The sequence below is a fragment of the Anastrepha ludens genome, chromosome 2 (genome assembly GCF_028408465.1).
Source record: "Anastrepha ludens isolate Willacy chromosome 2, idAnaLude1.1, whole genome shotgun sequence".
In the NCBI taxonomy this organism is placed as follows: Eukaryota; Metazoa; Arthropoda; class Insecta; order Diptera; family Tephritidae; genus Anastrepha; species Anastrepha ludens.
Window position 1 is genome coordinate 26505485 of NC_071498.1, and position 17575 is coordinate 26523059.

General features: G+C 31.9%; 1 protein-coding gene across 1 annotated transcript in view; it reads left to right on the top strand.

Annotated features, from left to right (window-relative positions):
* The window catches only part of LOC128866181 (CD81 protein), a 36994-nt gene extending 30428 nt beyond the window's left edge, over positions 1 to 6566 (top strand). Inside the window, exon 5 of the mRNA XM_054106712.1 lies at positions 413 to 6566. Within this exon, the coding sequence (XP_053962687.1) occupies positions 413 to 562 (150 nt within the window). The 3' untranslated portion in view covers positions 563 to 6566. The remainder of the gene's footprint in view (positions 1 to 412) is intronic.
* Positions 6567 to 17575: the final 11009 nt, after the last annotated feature.

A 17575-nucleotide genomic window follows, 5' to 3' on the forward strand; every position in this document is an offset into this window, starting at 1 on the left:
CTGTTTTTTATACTGCAGCTGTATAGTTCACAAGTGTCAAATATGAGTCTTCCGTTAAGGTGATTAATTGTGTGCCACCTTATCGATACCACAAGACCTTCACTTTATTGTTGTTGTATCATTGAAATATCTAGCTCAGTTCTAAAGGAGTCGAAAGAGGGGTAGATATGTGGCATGTTGACCCATAATAGACCTTATTATGCCCTTCTAGTCTATTGTGCCGCGACACCCTGTAGATAGCTTGTCGTCTGTTAGCGCAAATAATAACGCACATATTAACAATTCAACTATTTAACATTTTAAGACTTCTTATTTATAGTCCTCTTATTTTCATACAAATAAATTAATTTAACTACTTTTTTCTTCTTTTCCATACCCAATTCATCTGCATACACACATGCGACTGGAGTAGGGTTGCGTTGACAAATTAATTGAGCTCATCTACGAGAATTGGGTACTGCTATTCGGCATCACCGCGGGTGTGATTCTATTGGAACTGTTGGCGCTGACCTTCTCATTGAGCCTTTGCTGTGCGGTACGCAATCAACACTACAAAGCCTGAGAATTACTGAATTCCCAACGGGAAATAAATGACGACGAAAAGTACTAACAAACCAAACCGAAGAGAATGAGGGCAAAAGCATATTAAATCGAAAAAAATGTGAACAAACAAAACTTGTAGGAAGCAAACTCAGCTATGGTGAAGTTGAGGAAAATTAGAGAAAATTATTTAAAATTAAGTGCGGTGTTAAATAATTTAACAATTTTGAAAGTACTGTGCTAAGCTAGTGAAGCCAAGTAGTAGAGCGCAAAGAAATTGTGAAATGTAAGTGCGAAGTAAATTCGAAAAGTGGCATGCAAGTAGTGCAAAAAGGTAAGAAAAATGATTTAAGCGCTTAAAGGAAAATAGTAATATTATGAAAAATAACAGGACTTTGCAGACAGAAAACGTTAAAAAACAAACAAACATAGCATAAAGATATCTAGAAACATTCTAGTAAAATTTTTCACAAAAACTTTTTGTATTTTCCAAACCTTTTTAAAGCAGCAAATAAATAAATAAAACACTCTTTATAAAGGAAACTGAACTTTCATCTTCATACAACAATAATCAAAATGCATAGATACCAAAGCGAATCTATATAAGGCGGCACTAGAGCGACAACCGCATTTACGTGTATTTTGTTTTTGCAGTTTGGTGTTTCGAATGTTTCAAATTTCCATGAGCATGTAAACAAACAAGCAATGTAAACAAAGAAGCAGGTCACTTTGACATTCAAAACATCAAATCGTAAAATGAGCTGCTCTAATGCCACCACCTGAAATGTATTCGCCCCGATAGATACTATAAAAAATAAGGAAAGCACAAAATAGTTTTGATGAAAATTTGCAAATAAATGTAACAAATATAATTTTAGTGCTCCCATGCCCAACTGCACTACTTTGTATAGTTGAAGGAGAAGTTAAAATATGCACTTTGATCCCAACATGTAACTATTTTTAACACTTTATGATGCCAAATTTACGTTTTGCGAAGCACAAATTAAATAATTAAGTAAATATGTTGACAAATAATTTTCTTCAACTGAACAAAAACTGTATAAGTTTTGAGTCTTCCGCTAAAAAAATGTATGATTAGTTTTTGCCAAATGTAAATGTAACAAAAATTTTAATTATTTAAAAGTAAAAAAAATGTTATGAGAATCTCTCAAAGTGAAAAGTACAGTGTGAGATGAAGATGTGAAACTGATTATTTTTTTTTTATTATAATTTTTGTTTATTATTTATGTAAGATATTTTATTTAACATCCTCAACTCATAAACTCATAAATCAGCAGGTGATTTGCTGCAGCGGCATTTTGAAGGTCGATTTCCTAATAGAATGCAACATCTGGAATACGGAATAGTCATGCACGAAGAAACGTCTAATTTCAAATTGCGTGGGCGCGCGCTATACACAATTAGAGCTGCCTTTAGGTTATGTAGTGCTGGCTGTTCTGTACAAAATCTCACTTTCTCCTCTCCTCTAGTGCTCTGTATTTGGAGTCGAAGATATTATTTTATGTAATTCTTAATGTACCTCTTCGCGAGTTTTAACAAGCCGTTCAGCCTTTAGTCAGCAATATCCTTCAAGAATGCGAAATATTTTGATCCTAAGCCCATTTGCCGAGTCCTACAAAGGGCAGGGCAGTGGCAATGTGGGTGTTCCAAAATACGCCTAACATTCGCTTCGTTGCTTGTGTTACACGCATTGGCATCTTGGCTGCATGATGTGGGGTGAGACAGTATCCCGTCAGTACTCCAACCAGAGTTGCCTTTTAATTAGAGAAGAAATTCACATCAGAAAATCAGATTAGGTTCAGTGAACGGCTTGAAATCCAAAATTATGAAAATTTTCCTTTGCCCAATTATTTCATATGTACGTACTTACATACCGAATAGGCTGGAGCGTGAATAGCATTCGGGAGTGCGTAGGTTCGAATCTCAGCAAAATTATAGAAAAAGTTTTTTCTAATAGCGGTCGTCCTCGGTAGGCAATGGCAAAACCTCCGAGAGTATTTCGGCCATTAAAATGGGTCTCATAAAAATATTGTCTGCCATTCTTAGGTGGCACAGAACAGTAAGTCTCTCCATTGGTGGAAAAACATAAACACGCACACTACAAATAGGAGGAGAAGATCAGCTACATAAGTAACCAATCAAAGGTGTAAGCGCCAATTTTATACTTACTTACATACAATAAATGCTGAACATGTGCTCATTATGAATAGGGCCAATGTAATTTTTTAATTTTATACAAAAAATTTCATTGTTTAAACAAAGTCCAAAGTACAAGTTAGCTCAAATTACATTTATGCCTAATTTGCTTCTTTATATATTTATTTTCTCGAAATACAACAATGTGCCATTAAAGATCTATTTTTTACAAAAAGACTTTTCCTTATAAAAGTTGTTAGGTACAAAAACTTTATTTATTTTTTATTTTATTTTTTTTGTATAAACATATCCCAATATAAGGAGTGCTTTGCCATTTTGCTCACACTGTACGTATTAAGAAATTTATTTTTGTACTACTTTTTATGCAGATTTTTTTAGAGTAATTTTTATGGTTTGGAGTATTGACATTCCATAAACAAAGCAATTAGAGATGGGCAAAGGAATGAGAGTCAAGAAAAATTTTAATTATAATTTAGCAATTTTCTGATTTTTTTATATTTACTTATATAATTTTATTTAACGACATTTCTTAAAATGATTGTATTAAAAATAATTAGTAAGAAACAAAAAAATCAGTCAAATAACAAAAATTTTCTTAAAATGGTTTTATTAAAAATAATTAGCAACAAACAAAAAATCAACCTATTTGTAAAAATTAAAAGCTCTCGTCTCGATAAATCGATTATATTCTTCTGTTCGATTATCAACCAAATTTTTTATAAATAAATGATTTTTCAAAATATCACATAAAATAATTATGCCAATGCGTATAAAAGTTATGTTGTGTAGTCGCATAAAATACTTTCCAAAAAATGTTGAAAAAGATACTGGGCATCGTTCTGGCAGCGTAGAATCCACTGCCGTGGAATTGTGTGATGTTATTTTATAGTCGGTATTTATAAGACAATCTCAGAGAAGAACAAGAGAGTAAAAACTTAAATGAATATTTTGTAAAGAATCATTTTTTTCCTCTTTTTTAAATGAAATTAGTTGATGATACCCCAGATTCAAGCGATAAATTTAATTTTTTGGCAATTGGCATAAATAAAAGATCATAGAAAAGATGCAAAATCCTTATTTTTTATTTAAAAAAACAACGTTGTTTGAAAATATATTGTATACATATGTATATACGTACGTTGTTTACATATTTGAAAATTTTTAATGGAAATTATTTAAATAATTGTCATAAATTGACCTGCAACTAAACGAATTTCAAAGTTATGCAATTTTGTAGACAATTTTGTCTACGTTTTTATTTTTACAAAAACTATTACATATATTAAAAAGTAATATTTCATTTTTAACGTCAACTTCATGTCAACAAATAATTGCAATAAATTACGAAGCAGTACAAAAACAAAAATCCTTCAAAACGCACACCCCAAGTGGGAGGAGGAGCTCGGCCAAACACGCAGAAACGGGTGTAAGCGCTAATCATATAAAAATCACAAAATGTGCGAGCTACAGTGAAACCTCAATGCAACTAGCCTTGATAAAATTAAAAACTCAATGTAAAAACATTTCTTCGGACCCCCGAAAAAACCGAGTTGTTGCGAAATTTTTCATACAAAAATGGTCCATAGAAGTAAACATGAAAACCATCGGAATATAAGTATTTACGGTTAAAGTCACGTTGGTAAAAGTCTTGTTCAATCTAAGACAGGCAAAAAATAAAAACCAAAAAAACTAAACTATATTTATAATGAATTTTTTCAAAAAGTCTCCTTGCACTGATGTGTTGTTATGCCATAAATACGAAATATCGAGGTCTCACTGTACTAAGTTTATTTTTGTACTGTAATGTACTTATCATTTATGGATATGATTGTTCACATGAAATTCGCGTTGAGGCTGATTATATTTAATTTTTTTTATTATTAAAAAATAACAAAAAATAAAACTAAATAAGCAAGAAATGCATATTCAAGGAACTTAATTTCGAATTCTTCGAACTTTTTTCAAATGAACCCATCTCTATGGCGAAAAGTGAAATGAACGGTGATGTAGTCGAGTATTTAAATGCATGCCAATCAATTTTTAATTAATGTTGCACATACATACTCACATATGTATGGCAAGTGTAAATACCTAACCGGCCCCAAGCATAAAAAATCTACGTTTGTCACAAACTCCACGAGAATGTCAAGAAACACAAATCTATTTTTCTACCCCTTGCTTTTAACGAATGAATTTATTTTAGATACGAATATATGTATGTATGTGAATTTAGTGATACTTTTTTATTCTAAAGTCCGTTATTTTAATTTTGCTTCATGAATTAATTTATTATTTTTTTTTTTTGCTATTTTTTTTGTTGTTTTGGTTTATTTTTTTTTTTTAAGAAAATTTTAATTTTATTATTTTTTTATGTTATTTGGCTTTTTTTGTTTTTTGTTTGTTTTTGCTTGAATTAATTTATATTTTATTCTGTTATAGTATCTTTTTATTTAATTTAGAAATCATTAATTTTAATTGAATTGAGTTTCACTCTTTAGTTTCGTTTTATTTAATTTCCTTTTATTTTATTTTATTTTATTTTATTTTACAATATTTTATTTTATTTTATTTTATTTCATTTCCTTTTATTTTATTTTACTTTATTTTATTTTATTTTATTTTATTTTATTTTATTTTATTTTATTTTATTTTATTTTATTTTATTTTATTCTATTTTATTCTTATTATATTTTTTTTTGCGCTTAATCCATCTCGGCTATTGCCGGAGATTACACATCCCGGATAAAACTTTCAAGGGATTGTGCTCTGGTGGAGCCTAGTCGAAGTTCTACGCCCAGGCGATTGCAATTGCTTAAATACCATATTTAAAAACTACGAACTATTGCACATGTGTCCAGTATGGTCGACTTCTGCATGTCTTCTAAAAGGTGTTGGCAGTCATACTTCTTCAAATTTTTGATTCGATGCTTAGGCACTAATCCAGTGGACGATATAATTATTGGAACTATATTCACTTCCATCGCTTTGTACATCCGTTTTAGTTCTATGGCCAAGCAGCATACTTTGATATTTTGGTGGAGTATGTGCTTTGGATGTTACGATTAAGAGGCACCGCTATATCAATTACTTCGATTGTTTTACCTATCATGTCGAACAAGATGATGTCAGGTTTGTTGGCAGCTGCGGATTGATCTGTGGAAATAAATCTGTCCCAGTATAGTTTAAAATTTGCATTTTCCAATATTGTCTTTGGTTGATATATAAAATACAAGACTTCTTGTAAGAGACCGTCTTTTATCGCAAGTTGTTGGTATAGGATCTTTGCTATATTGTTATGTCTCATGACATATTCACGGGGGGGGAGGGGGGGCAAATACGTTACATCCAGCAATTACATGGTCAATTGTTTCACCATAAATGCCGCACCTTCGGCACCTATCTTCTATTGCCGTTATTTTATTTTATTCTATTTTATTTTATTTCATTTTATTTTATTTTGTTTTATTTTATTTTATTTTATTTTTCATTAAACATGCAAATTTTAAGTACCTATTCACGCCTTACAAATTATTATAATTTTGTTACAATAAATTATTAATAATTTATGCATTATATATTTCTCTATTTTTTTCATTTATTATATGCAATTTTATTTCATTTAATTTTTTTGATTTTATTTTTATTCATTTTTTTGATTTTATTTTATTTTTAATTTTTTAGAATAAATTTTAAATTACAATTAAAGACATGTTTTTATTGTTTTTAAGAGAATTTTAGTTTTGTTGTTTTTTGCTATTATTTTATTTTCTTAATTTTTTTCTCTTTACTTGAATTAAATTATATTTTATGCTTTTGTATTATTATTTTTTTTTTTATTTATAAGTTATTAATTTCAATTGAATTGAGTTTTACCTTATTTAATTTCACTTTTTAGTTTCAATTTATTTGCAAGGAAATGTAATCAATCCTTTTATTTTATTTTTTAATGTTTTGTTAAATTGTTTTTTTTTTTTTGTTTTAAGAAAATGTTAGATTTGTTAGTTTTAACTGGTATTGTATTTTATTATTATTAGTTTTTTTTTTTTTTGCTTTAATGGAATTATGTTTAATGCTTTTATATTATTATTTTAAAATTTAATTTATAAATTAATAGTTTTAATTGAATTGAGTTGTACTTAATTTAATTTCAGTTTCCTTTTATTTTATTTTTTATTAAACTTGCAAATTTTAAGTACCTATTCTCACCTCACAAAGTATTGTAATTAATTTTTGAATTTGTTTCGAATTTTTTTTATACATGCATACATTTAAATTTGGTCTGATCTGGTATCGCTATGGACCAAAATCGCCTCTGCGTGGCTTCGGCCAGCCAGTACGACCTAACCTAACCAAGGTTTAAATTAACTTTTATTAAATTTTTTTTATTTTATTAATAAATTTTTGTATTAATTTATTTCATTTTTTTACATTTTGTAAAATAAACATAAATTTTTTTTTCGAAATTTTCGTGTATTAACTCAACTAACGAACGAACGCGCATCAACTCACAAACATTCATACATACAACATAATGTTAAAAAATATGTATAAATTGTAAGCATTTTTAATTAAGTTTAATGTCTACGATAAAATATTTTTTATATTGTAACTATATTAATATTAATTACAAATGTAATTGTAGCACAAGAAATCCACACAAAGAAGTTATTTAAGCAAAATGACATAAAATGATTGTTGTTATTATTGATTAAATAAATTATATAATATTTTGAAAATAAACTTATTATTATCAAAGCCCTGTTTTTGTTACTTGAAAGTGTACACCTTTTAAATTTTACATCAAATATACAAAAATGTCTCAAACAAAACCAAAATACAGAATAATAGAGAAATTAACCAAAAAATAAAAAACTTAAAAAAAAATTAAAAAGAAATGTAAAGTGTTAGTAAGTACTGAAACCCGCACTCGTTTTGAAGTTGCCATCGTAGCGAAAAAAAGGAGAAAAATAGCAAAGTAAAAAATAGTAAATAATAAATATAAAACCGAAAACAGAAAATTCTGGAAGTGAATTTAGTTATGAAAAGAGTTGTTAGCAAAAATTTTACTAATATACATATACACTTTGAGAGCAAAATAATTGTAGAATCGTAAGTAAAAGTGTTTGGTAGTGTAAAAATAAACTTAAGAATGTGATTAGTCAATGAAATGCAATATTTTACAGTGGCGGAGTGCAGGTTTGATTCAGCAAAAAACAGAAAAATAATAAAAAACCAAATAGTCAAACAAACCAGAGCTTAAGAATCGATTGCACTAAATTTTGAATGCATTTGAAAATTTGCAGTGAAAAATTAAGATTTATTGTCTTGCACTCAAAAGTACACAGCTATGTTCATGTAAAAGCGCTGGAATGCTTTAAAACCTTCAAAAATCACCAATAAAAAAAATTTCATTTTTTCCACCTTCCTTTAGCAAACCAAAAAACACTCGCATGCCATTGAATTTCTTACACATGCCACATCTATGCATTCAAATTTATTTATGCCATAGAATATTGGAATGTCACTGCACTCTGCCTTCAGTAAGAGAACTTGCGCCAGTCAGTTTAAGGATATAAGAAATCCCTATTTAATATGAACGGATGAGCAATGTTTAAATTAATTTTACATTAACTAAAATATACACAATATTTAAAAATATAAAACCAAAATACTAAAAGAAGAACTATTAAAAAAAATGGTCTAATAAAATTGTAGGTGAGTTAGATGCACTAACTCAACCAACCAGTTTTGGAAAGTAGCAATAGTGTGGTAAAAAAAAACGGTAAAAAATGATGGATTTGGAAAAAAAAATATTTTTATGAATTATTAAAAAAAAGCTATTCTCACCGACTTAGTATATTCTGCAAGTGCTATAATTTAATTATAAATTTCTTATGAGGAATATTAGTAGAAAATCAAAAATTTTACGAGTAATGAATATCGTCCAGATTTACCTGTTCAAATATCTTATTTACACATCCCCAGCCAATTCGCCATCTCCTGCGACTCCATTAATCGAATACATGACATCGCCAACTACTTTTCCATGCATTGAAGTCAGATTATAATTGACCTTTAAGGAAGTTATCTCCTCCACAACCATTTTGCTGTAGGCCTAGAAAATGAATTGTTTCGATATGTTTGGGGTATCCTCTGTGATATGCCACTTAACATGCGAAGTGGGTGAGGGCTAACGTGTACTTTGCACACCGCGCACGTACCTGTACATTCAATATGACAGGATCAACTCTGGATAAGTAGGCGTTGAAACCAATGCACCAGCCTGCACAAAGTTACGTGAGAATAACGCGAGTTTCTCTAAAGAAGTAAGAAGTTTTCATCAGCTATGCAAATACTGCTAAAGTGAAACCACTTGGCCGAATATATCCTGATAATCTCATCATGCTCCAAGTACGGCAAGCAAATATTAGTCCATTAGTTGTCACTGAAGTTCTACCTAATCGAGAATTTATTCAGTGATTATCTCATATAATTTCAAATCTACTAGAAAAATCTCCACTGATGTCTTTTAGCACGCCAAAAAGTGTCCATTCGACTGGCCTTCGAGGTATTTACCTAACAAAAACTCTCTGTTCCGCAATGTAGGTATTCTCTGAAAAGGAGCATCTGCTTGCGGGTGTGGTTCATATATCTGCATACATTAGAAAAATCCCTAGGGCTGCTTAAGGGGGTATGGCCTGCCTAACAAAAACCTGACCGACAAACTTCAAACTTAGGATTCCGTTATAAAAAAAATTTAAATGTTTCTTAATATATTACAATACGCGTTGTGCACAATTTGTTAATTTTGTGAGAAATTTGGAAAGCGTACGAGGTTTTTACAAAATGAGTTCCGCGTATGAGAAACGATTTGAAGTAGTGCTCCTAGGTACGTCAAAACATGTCACGTGAATATGCAGCAAAATATTTGAAGAAGTCGAAAACGTTCATAAATAAATGGATGCAACGGTATATCGAAGTGAAAAACGGTGCCGACCTCCCTGAACGAGGCCCAAAATACCTCTCCAAAGCAGAATCAGAAGATCATTGATTGGTTTGTAACAAAACCGGACTTATCGTTAAATGAAGCTGAACCAGTTTTATCGAAAAGTGGTGTTAATGTCTCCAAGGACACAATTCAAGGACGTTTACCTTATTAGAGGAGACCTCAAATTCCAGAGCACATTGAAAAAACCACTGCTCTCATTATCACACATTGATAAAGCACTTACGTGAACTAAGGGAAGTTCAGAACGGAATTGAGCAAACGGTTGAATCTTTATTTTTGGGCGAATAGTTGCATAAGTCGGTCCCAATGTTCTGATGATAACCGATAACTTCAACGAACTGTTAAGCATCCAGTTAAGGATTATGTTTGGGGCTGCTAATCTGAAAAATCATTTGGCAGTTTATTTGTATGCATCGCCAATTTGAATGCCGTTTTGATGAATAATATTTACCAAAAAACATCATTGCCATCAGCTGCGAAGATATTTGGAACAACTAGCCAAGCTTGCATTTTACAAAAGCACGATTCCAAGCGTCAAGGCCGAAGGTGTGTAAAGTGGAAACAGCAAAATGGGATTGAAATATTGGATTGACCTTCACAGTCGCCTGATGCCAACCCTATTGAAAATGTTTGGGCAAGAGATAAGCAAAAACTCGAGGGAAAGCAAATAAGGACGCTCAAACAGTTGTCAAGGCAAATTAGGCTGATTTGGAGCCGATTACCTCCACTACTGGCGCAGAAATTAACCTAAAGTATGACTCGAAGATGTACAGTCATTATAGTTAATGGTGGTGGCTATAGATTATATTGCGTATTATAAATCTTATAAGCCCATTCAATGCAATTTATTAAAATCGATTTCATCAAATAGTTTCCAAGTTATGGAGAACACATTTTTATTAGACAGACTGTAAGTGCATGTTTACTTTACTACATTACTCTGGTGATGGATCCGTGTGATTTACTATGTCTTGACCGCTAATTTGTTAGTTGCCAGTGAATTGAGGATCCCGAAAGAAAAACAAGCTATCCAAGCAGACGCCCAAAATCAAGTATTCCCTTATGACTGGTACTTTTCGTCAAACACATACATTCATAGCTAAGAGCTCATATATCCTGTCATTCTTCGCGCATGCGAGGCAATTCAAGGCTCCTGGTAGAGAATGGCCAAACAAGATTTTATATATGCATAGAAAATGCCCGACATCAAGAGTAGCTATTTTCTCAGACGGTCAAGCAGTTATCAAGGCCTTAGATTCCAATTCCATTTCATTAAAACTAATTTCCCGGTCATAGGAATATAGAGGGTAATGAGACAGCAGATGAGCTAGCAAGAAACGAGTCGGCATTAGACAGAACAGTGGCGATGGCAGTTGCTAACCCATTCAACACAATAAAAACATCCAGTGCTTCACACTACCATGCTTTAACCGAAAGAGCAATTCACTACGCGTACTACAACAAGAAAAACATGGCCATCGTACAACAACCAGACGACGAATTACCTGTTAGGAGGCTTTCGCCCAAACATCTCACGTATCACTGCAACCCTTAGAGGTCATTGGAAAATAGGGGATAATGCAGGCAGACTTAACCTTCCTTTCAATCCCATCTGCAGAAGCTGTCTGGGGGAAGGGTGAAAGAAAGTCTTTTCCACATTTATGCGAATGTCCAGGTCTAGCTAGAGCAAGACTTCCCTCTTTCCCACAGCATATTAATGAAATCTTAAACATAGAGATAAAAAGTTTGCTGCTATACTTGGATCTCAAGAAATGTATCTCACTCCAAAAAAAGAAATCTATAAAAAGCAGGACATCACAAGAGAACAGTGGTAATAAAATGGCGCTCGATTGCTAATAAGAACTATTTCAGTAGAAATACTGAAGAAATTCAAAAACAACAACGTTATTCCTTATCCGAATTTGTGGCTGACCTTCCTGAAATGGCATTGTAATTCGCACATCTAAGGCGTCTTCACTATTTATTGGGATAATTTCTGTCGAGTTCACCATACAGGTCTATTTGATACGAGAGTCAAGGAACGTATAAAAATAAGCAGACGCCGTTCCCGTCTAACAAAATTCGCATAGCACATTTTGCCCCACAAAAACCAATTGGTGCTAAATTGACTCCAATGACGCGTATTTAGAAATAGAAAATGGAGTTTTTTTAAATTAAATATACAAATCACTTTTAAAGGCGATGGTTATCAGCAAAAAATATATACAATATTAAATTTTCTTTGTGTAAATTGAACCAATTTTATGCCAAAAACTATCCCAAACTTGCTCAACTATTTCCGTTTTGGTTTGTGATAAGGAATTGCACCAGCAGAAAATAGGTCAAGTAGTTTACAAAAATAATTACAGTCGATGACTAAAAATATAAAAAACAGCAAATATAATTCCAAATATAGAAAAGGTGTTATTTTGGGAAAAACGCATTGCGTACGAAATCCATAAATCGATCTTTGAACTAAACTCTAATGAAGGATGGTGATTTGTTCAAATTAGATTTTGTGAAAAGGAATGAATTGATGTTAGATCCAGAAATGCGCTTCGCTATTTTTACATCGTCCAAAGTGCAAAATGAAAATGCGCTCATAAAATTGAACAAGTTTTTTCACAGATCTATAAAATCTTAATAATAATTACATACAATAATTGTGAAGAATTTTCAGGCGTGTAATATTTATGTATTCAGGATTTTTTGCGGATGAAAATTTAGCCAATTTAATTGAGGAATCTCTTTGAAAACATTGATTACTTTATAAAAAAAAACAAGTCAATAAATAGAATACTCGAAATTTTTTACCAATTATGTAATAAGGCCTTTAAAACTTTGAATAAAAATAATATTGCGCACTCTAAATGTATCAGAATATGCTGTCAAAGTATTGTACCTTTTTGGGATATTTTTTTAAAACGACTAGAACCTTCGCGTTGAAGTGTTCAAACTGTGGCTTAATTTAAAATATGAAAACCCATGTACAAATGTGTGGCATGTGAACTTCACGTAAAGTGGAATGCTCAAATAAAACGAAATCAGTTGATAGAATTCTTAAATTCACCATAGCTAAGTTCAAAGCCATTATGTGGTTGAGCCTGTGGGGAAATGTATGGAACAAAAGCCGGTTTTTCAGTGCAAGTTTAATTGTGGTTTATCTGGCGGGGTTGGGCTAACTTTAAACTATTAGTTGTTTGGCTTTGACTATCAGTAATTAATGGAAATTTAAGAAAGGTAAATTTAAAAAAATTGTAACTATAAAAATGTATACCTTATCTAACCAGAGTTGCTATTAGTGATCTAGAAGTTAATTTGGCCGGGTTAAACTAAGTTTGATCTATTAGTTGTTTAGCAGACAGCGTTGACTATTGATAATTGATGAACATTTAAGAAAGGTAAATTAAAAAAAATATTTTTTTATTTAAATTTAAACAAATTGTTAATATAAAAATGAGTACTTTACAGTGTACTCTCTCTTAAGTGGAACCCTAAGGGATTGAAAAATTTGCCCGCTTATCAGAAAAGTGTAAAAAAAGTTAAAAATATGTTATGAAAAGGTTGTCAAGAGAAAAAAACTTTTAAAAAGTCTTAAGGATTTGCGGTATGTACTGAAAATAGTGTCCGCTTATGGGAGCTGTACACTTAAGAGAGGTGTCCGTTAGGAGAGAGTACACTGAATTTAATTTTATACTTAGAAAAAAGAGAGTTGTTAGCTAAAAATATTTCAAAGTTTGATTTTCGCATTTTTTCAAAGTTTGATTTTCATAGTTTGATTTTTTTGCTTACGCCCAAGTCTCACTGACTAAATTAAATAAATTATAAGGTGCGCCAATTAAATTAAGACTTATTGATTTCAAAGTTCAAGCCATTGTACAAAATTACAACTAAAAACACTCTTCTTCTTCCTATTTTTTTGACTGGCACCTAAGTGTGTGATGGTGTGAGTGATTGGTCTTTCTGATTGAGCCTATTGACGAGGTTGTTATACCAAATTAGAATTTGTATGCTAACATTAAAAAATAATAGAATATCGTCACAAAAATCCTACTCCGATTTTGTCAAAGTTTTTTTCCTTTGGCTGTGGTTACAAAATTTGAAGCTCACAATCAGTAAATGCCGAAATTCATAGCTAGAAGTCAGACATTACCTTCTTCTTCTTCTTCTTGATTGGCGCTATAAACGCTTATGCGATTTTGGTGCCCCAGTAATTTCTTACCGGTGGCAGTTGGTCACACCAAGTTAGGCCAAGTCTTTCTCCACCTGATCTTTCTAGCACAGAGGAAGCCTTCCTCTGGTACCACCAGCTGGTACCCCATCGAATACTTTTAGAGCGTTTGTATCCACATGACCTAGCCAATGAAGCTGTTGGATCTTTATTCGCTGCGCTTTGTCTATGTCGTCGTAAAGCTCATACAGCTCATTGTCCCATCGCCTACGATACTCACCGTCACTAACGTGCAAAGGTTCAAAAGTCTTCCGCAGAATCTCTCTTTGAAGCACTCCAAGCGACGCCTCATCGGATATTGTGATCGTCCAAGCTTCTGCGTCATGCGTTAGAACGGGCGTGATGTGAGCCTTGTAGAGTGTTAGTTTTGTTCGCAGAGAGAGGAGAGGACTACCTACCCAAAGTAACACTTGTTGGCAAGAGTTATTCTTCGATAGATTGAACATTCTGTTAGGTACTCATATTAGGAAGTCACCGCAACTGAATGGATTTGTGTGTGACCACCACTCGCCAGGGTTCAAATTCGAAACCCACAGCAGGCAGGAAACACAAAATAATAGAGGAAGGTTTTTTCTAATAGCGGTCGCCCTTCGGCAGGCAATGGTAAACTCTCGAGTTTATTTCTATTAACAGCTCCTCATAAATAACCATCTGCCGTTCGGAGCCTGCATAAAACTGTTAGGTCCTCCATTTGTGGAACAACATCAAATCCCGCACCCCACAAATTGTAGAAAACGCTCGGTCAGAAACCTAACAAAATGTTTGCCCTCCAATCATATATGAATTCAACATGTATTCTTACCCAAACATAGATGAGACTTTCAATACAAAGTTTATTCTACTTTCCAGCCGAGTACGTGTAAATGCAAGGAAAAGTAATTCCAGTTCTTTCCTCTAACAAAACTTGGTTATGAAGTTTGATTACACAAAATGCTAAGGACTCAGCTAAATTATGTTTAAACATATTCACCACAGTTGAACAGGTATTCGAAAACAGAAAGATGGTGAAAAGATTTTAAAGATGAGTGCTTTAACATACCGTTATTCGGCTCTGAGTGAATTTGATAGAATCAGCTGATGGGCTGACGTCACTTGAGGTGAAAAAATCAACCAATGAAACTTCGTTGCCGTCTGAGCAAGAACTGATTGAACGAGTGTGTGAATACATGTAAAATGATCATGCAGAACTCGTCCATGGTGAAAAGATTTTATAAGTGTACTACCTAGCAGACCGTTATTCGGCTCTGAGCGAACTTGACAGTTACGTCGACTTAGCTGAAACACAAAATGATCGACGTAGGATCCAAAGTTCCCCTCAATTTTTTTTCACCATACCTAACGAGCAAACCTGGTATCTATCATCCTTGGAATTCGGCTGCCGCATACCCAAGTGACGTGGCCCTCAAAACTCCCCTCACAATTTTCTTTTCCACCAAAGTTAAAGAGCAAACCTTGAAATCTAACACCAGCTTCTTATTTTTATGTACATACATATATGTATTGTTGTAATGCATGTACAAATACAGTTACAGATTCTGTTTTCATGCAGTTTTGAAATAGTGCGGTTTTTAAAAAAAATAAAAAATTCATGTCGACCTATCGGGAGTTGTATAAACAAGATTCTAAACCAGCTAAGCTAAAACTCATCACAGATTCATCAGAAATGCTAGCCCTACAAGTATGGAACCGCCTAATTCACCATCTTGATCAGACGTGTACATTTCCTAAAGTGACGAAAGTGATTTTACGCCAAATCCTAAACGAATGCGCAATATGCGGATATTGTCTGATTCTATTTCTGACGATGTAAATTTATTTTTCGATTCTGACGTTTCTTAAATAAAGATATAATTTTCAAAAACACAATTTTTTGTTTATGCGATTTTATTTAATTATTTCTGATTCATGCGGTCTATAGAACGTATCTATAGTAATAATATGAGACTAGTACCCTTTTTTATGCGATTTTATTACATTATTTCATATTTATGCGGTTCTTAGCATTTTTGAAACGTATCTATAGTTTTACTGTAGAACTGGTAGCTTTTTTTATGCTGTTTCTTGCGGAACGTATATACCGCATAAAAACAGAATCTACTGTATATCATATTTGTTGTGACACAATCAAACTTCGCTGAAATAGAACGCAGGTTTAAAGGCTGAAAACCGCGAAACTCGTTGCTCATAGCTTTCCATGGCTTAGAACTAAAATCAATTATGAATTATTCCACCACAGTTTTTCAATTTTTCGCCTTCGCGAAATTCTCTAAATTAGTCGCTTTAGCCAAGCGTAAAGTTAAAAAATTTTGAAAATAAAAATGTTTAATTAAAAAAATTGAGATAGTTTCATTTGTCAAGTGATTTCCCTTTATTTTCTGATGTCAAACGACGCATTGTTGCATGTGCCAGTAAAAAATGTACTTACTTTACAAAAAACAAAAAAAATTGCCATATATTTGTAAAATTATGCATCAAAAGTAAAAAATATGGGAACATGAAAAAAATAAATAAATAAACGAAAAACAATGAAATTGTGCGCTCAAATGCATACAAATTTAAAAACCGACTTTAATTGATTTTATAAGCCCTGTTATTTTTTTTTTAACTTCATATTTTCCATGAATTCTGGTTTAGAATAATTTCAACATCAAATATTTTCCATCCTAGAACTTGATGGCATTGCATTTTAAGCGTGCATTGCGCACATATACACATACATATATAAATGTATAGGAATACAAATTTATAAAAACCGAAAAACGTCTACTTTCAAAAACAAAAAACAATAATTACATGAAATAAGATGAAAAAAATAGAAAATATTTCAAATAAAAAGGAAGCAAACACTTATTACTTTAAATACTTTTTACAGGAATGTTAAATTAGCAAATGAAAAACAAAAACAAAAACAAAAAAATGTATGCAATAGTGGCATATCTTTCTTTTTGGTTAATACGAAAAATGCTCATAGAAGTGTCGACGCTCATTCTTCACACTACTTACGTTAAATTTTGAAAAAGTAAATAACATCAAAAATAGGTACATATATCTGTTAATATTAAATAATAAAATATAATATTTACTAGCTCGTAAGTTCTTCAAAACACATTCTACATACTGATAAATCAAATTTAAAAACAAGAAAAAACTCAAACCATTGAAATCATTAAAATAAATAAAAGAAAATATTATAGAAAAATTGACGAAATTTTTAATTTTTTTTTTTTTAATTTTAATTCCTTCGATGAGCATTTACTGTAAAATCGACGTACCAACAACAGCTTAAAAGTTTTACTCGCTTACAGTGGCGGCATAAAATTGATTGCACCTGAACTCACATTTTCTATTATTTCAAGAGTGAAAACATGTTTTATATGAGAATCAGTGAAAATAAAATTAGATTAAATTTCAAGGGCCGATGTTGAATGTAAACCACACCTAAACGTCAAGTTTTTTCTGCATTTCATTTGACATTTTTCAATTTCAGGCTAACTCAAGTGGAACCATGGAAAGATACACAATCGAGCAACGCGTTAAAGTTATTCAGGCTTATTATGAAAACGGGCGTTCAAATCAAAATGCATATCGCGCACTTCATAGTGATGAGACACATTTTC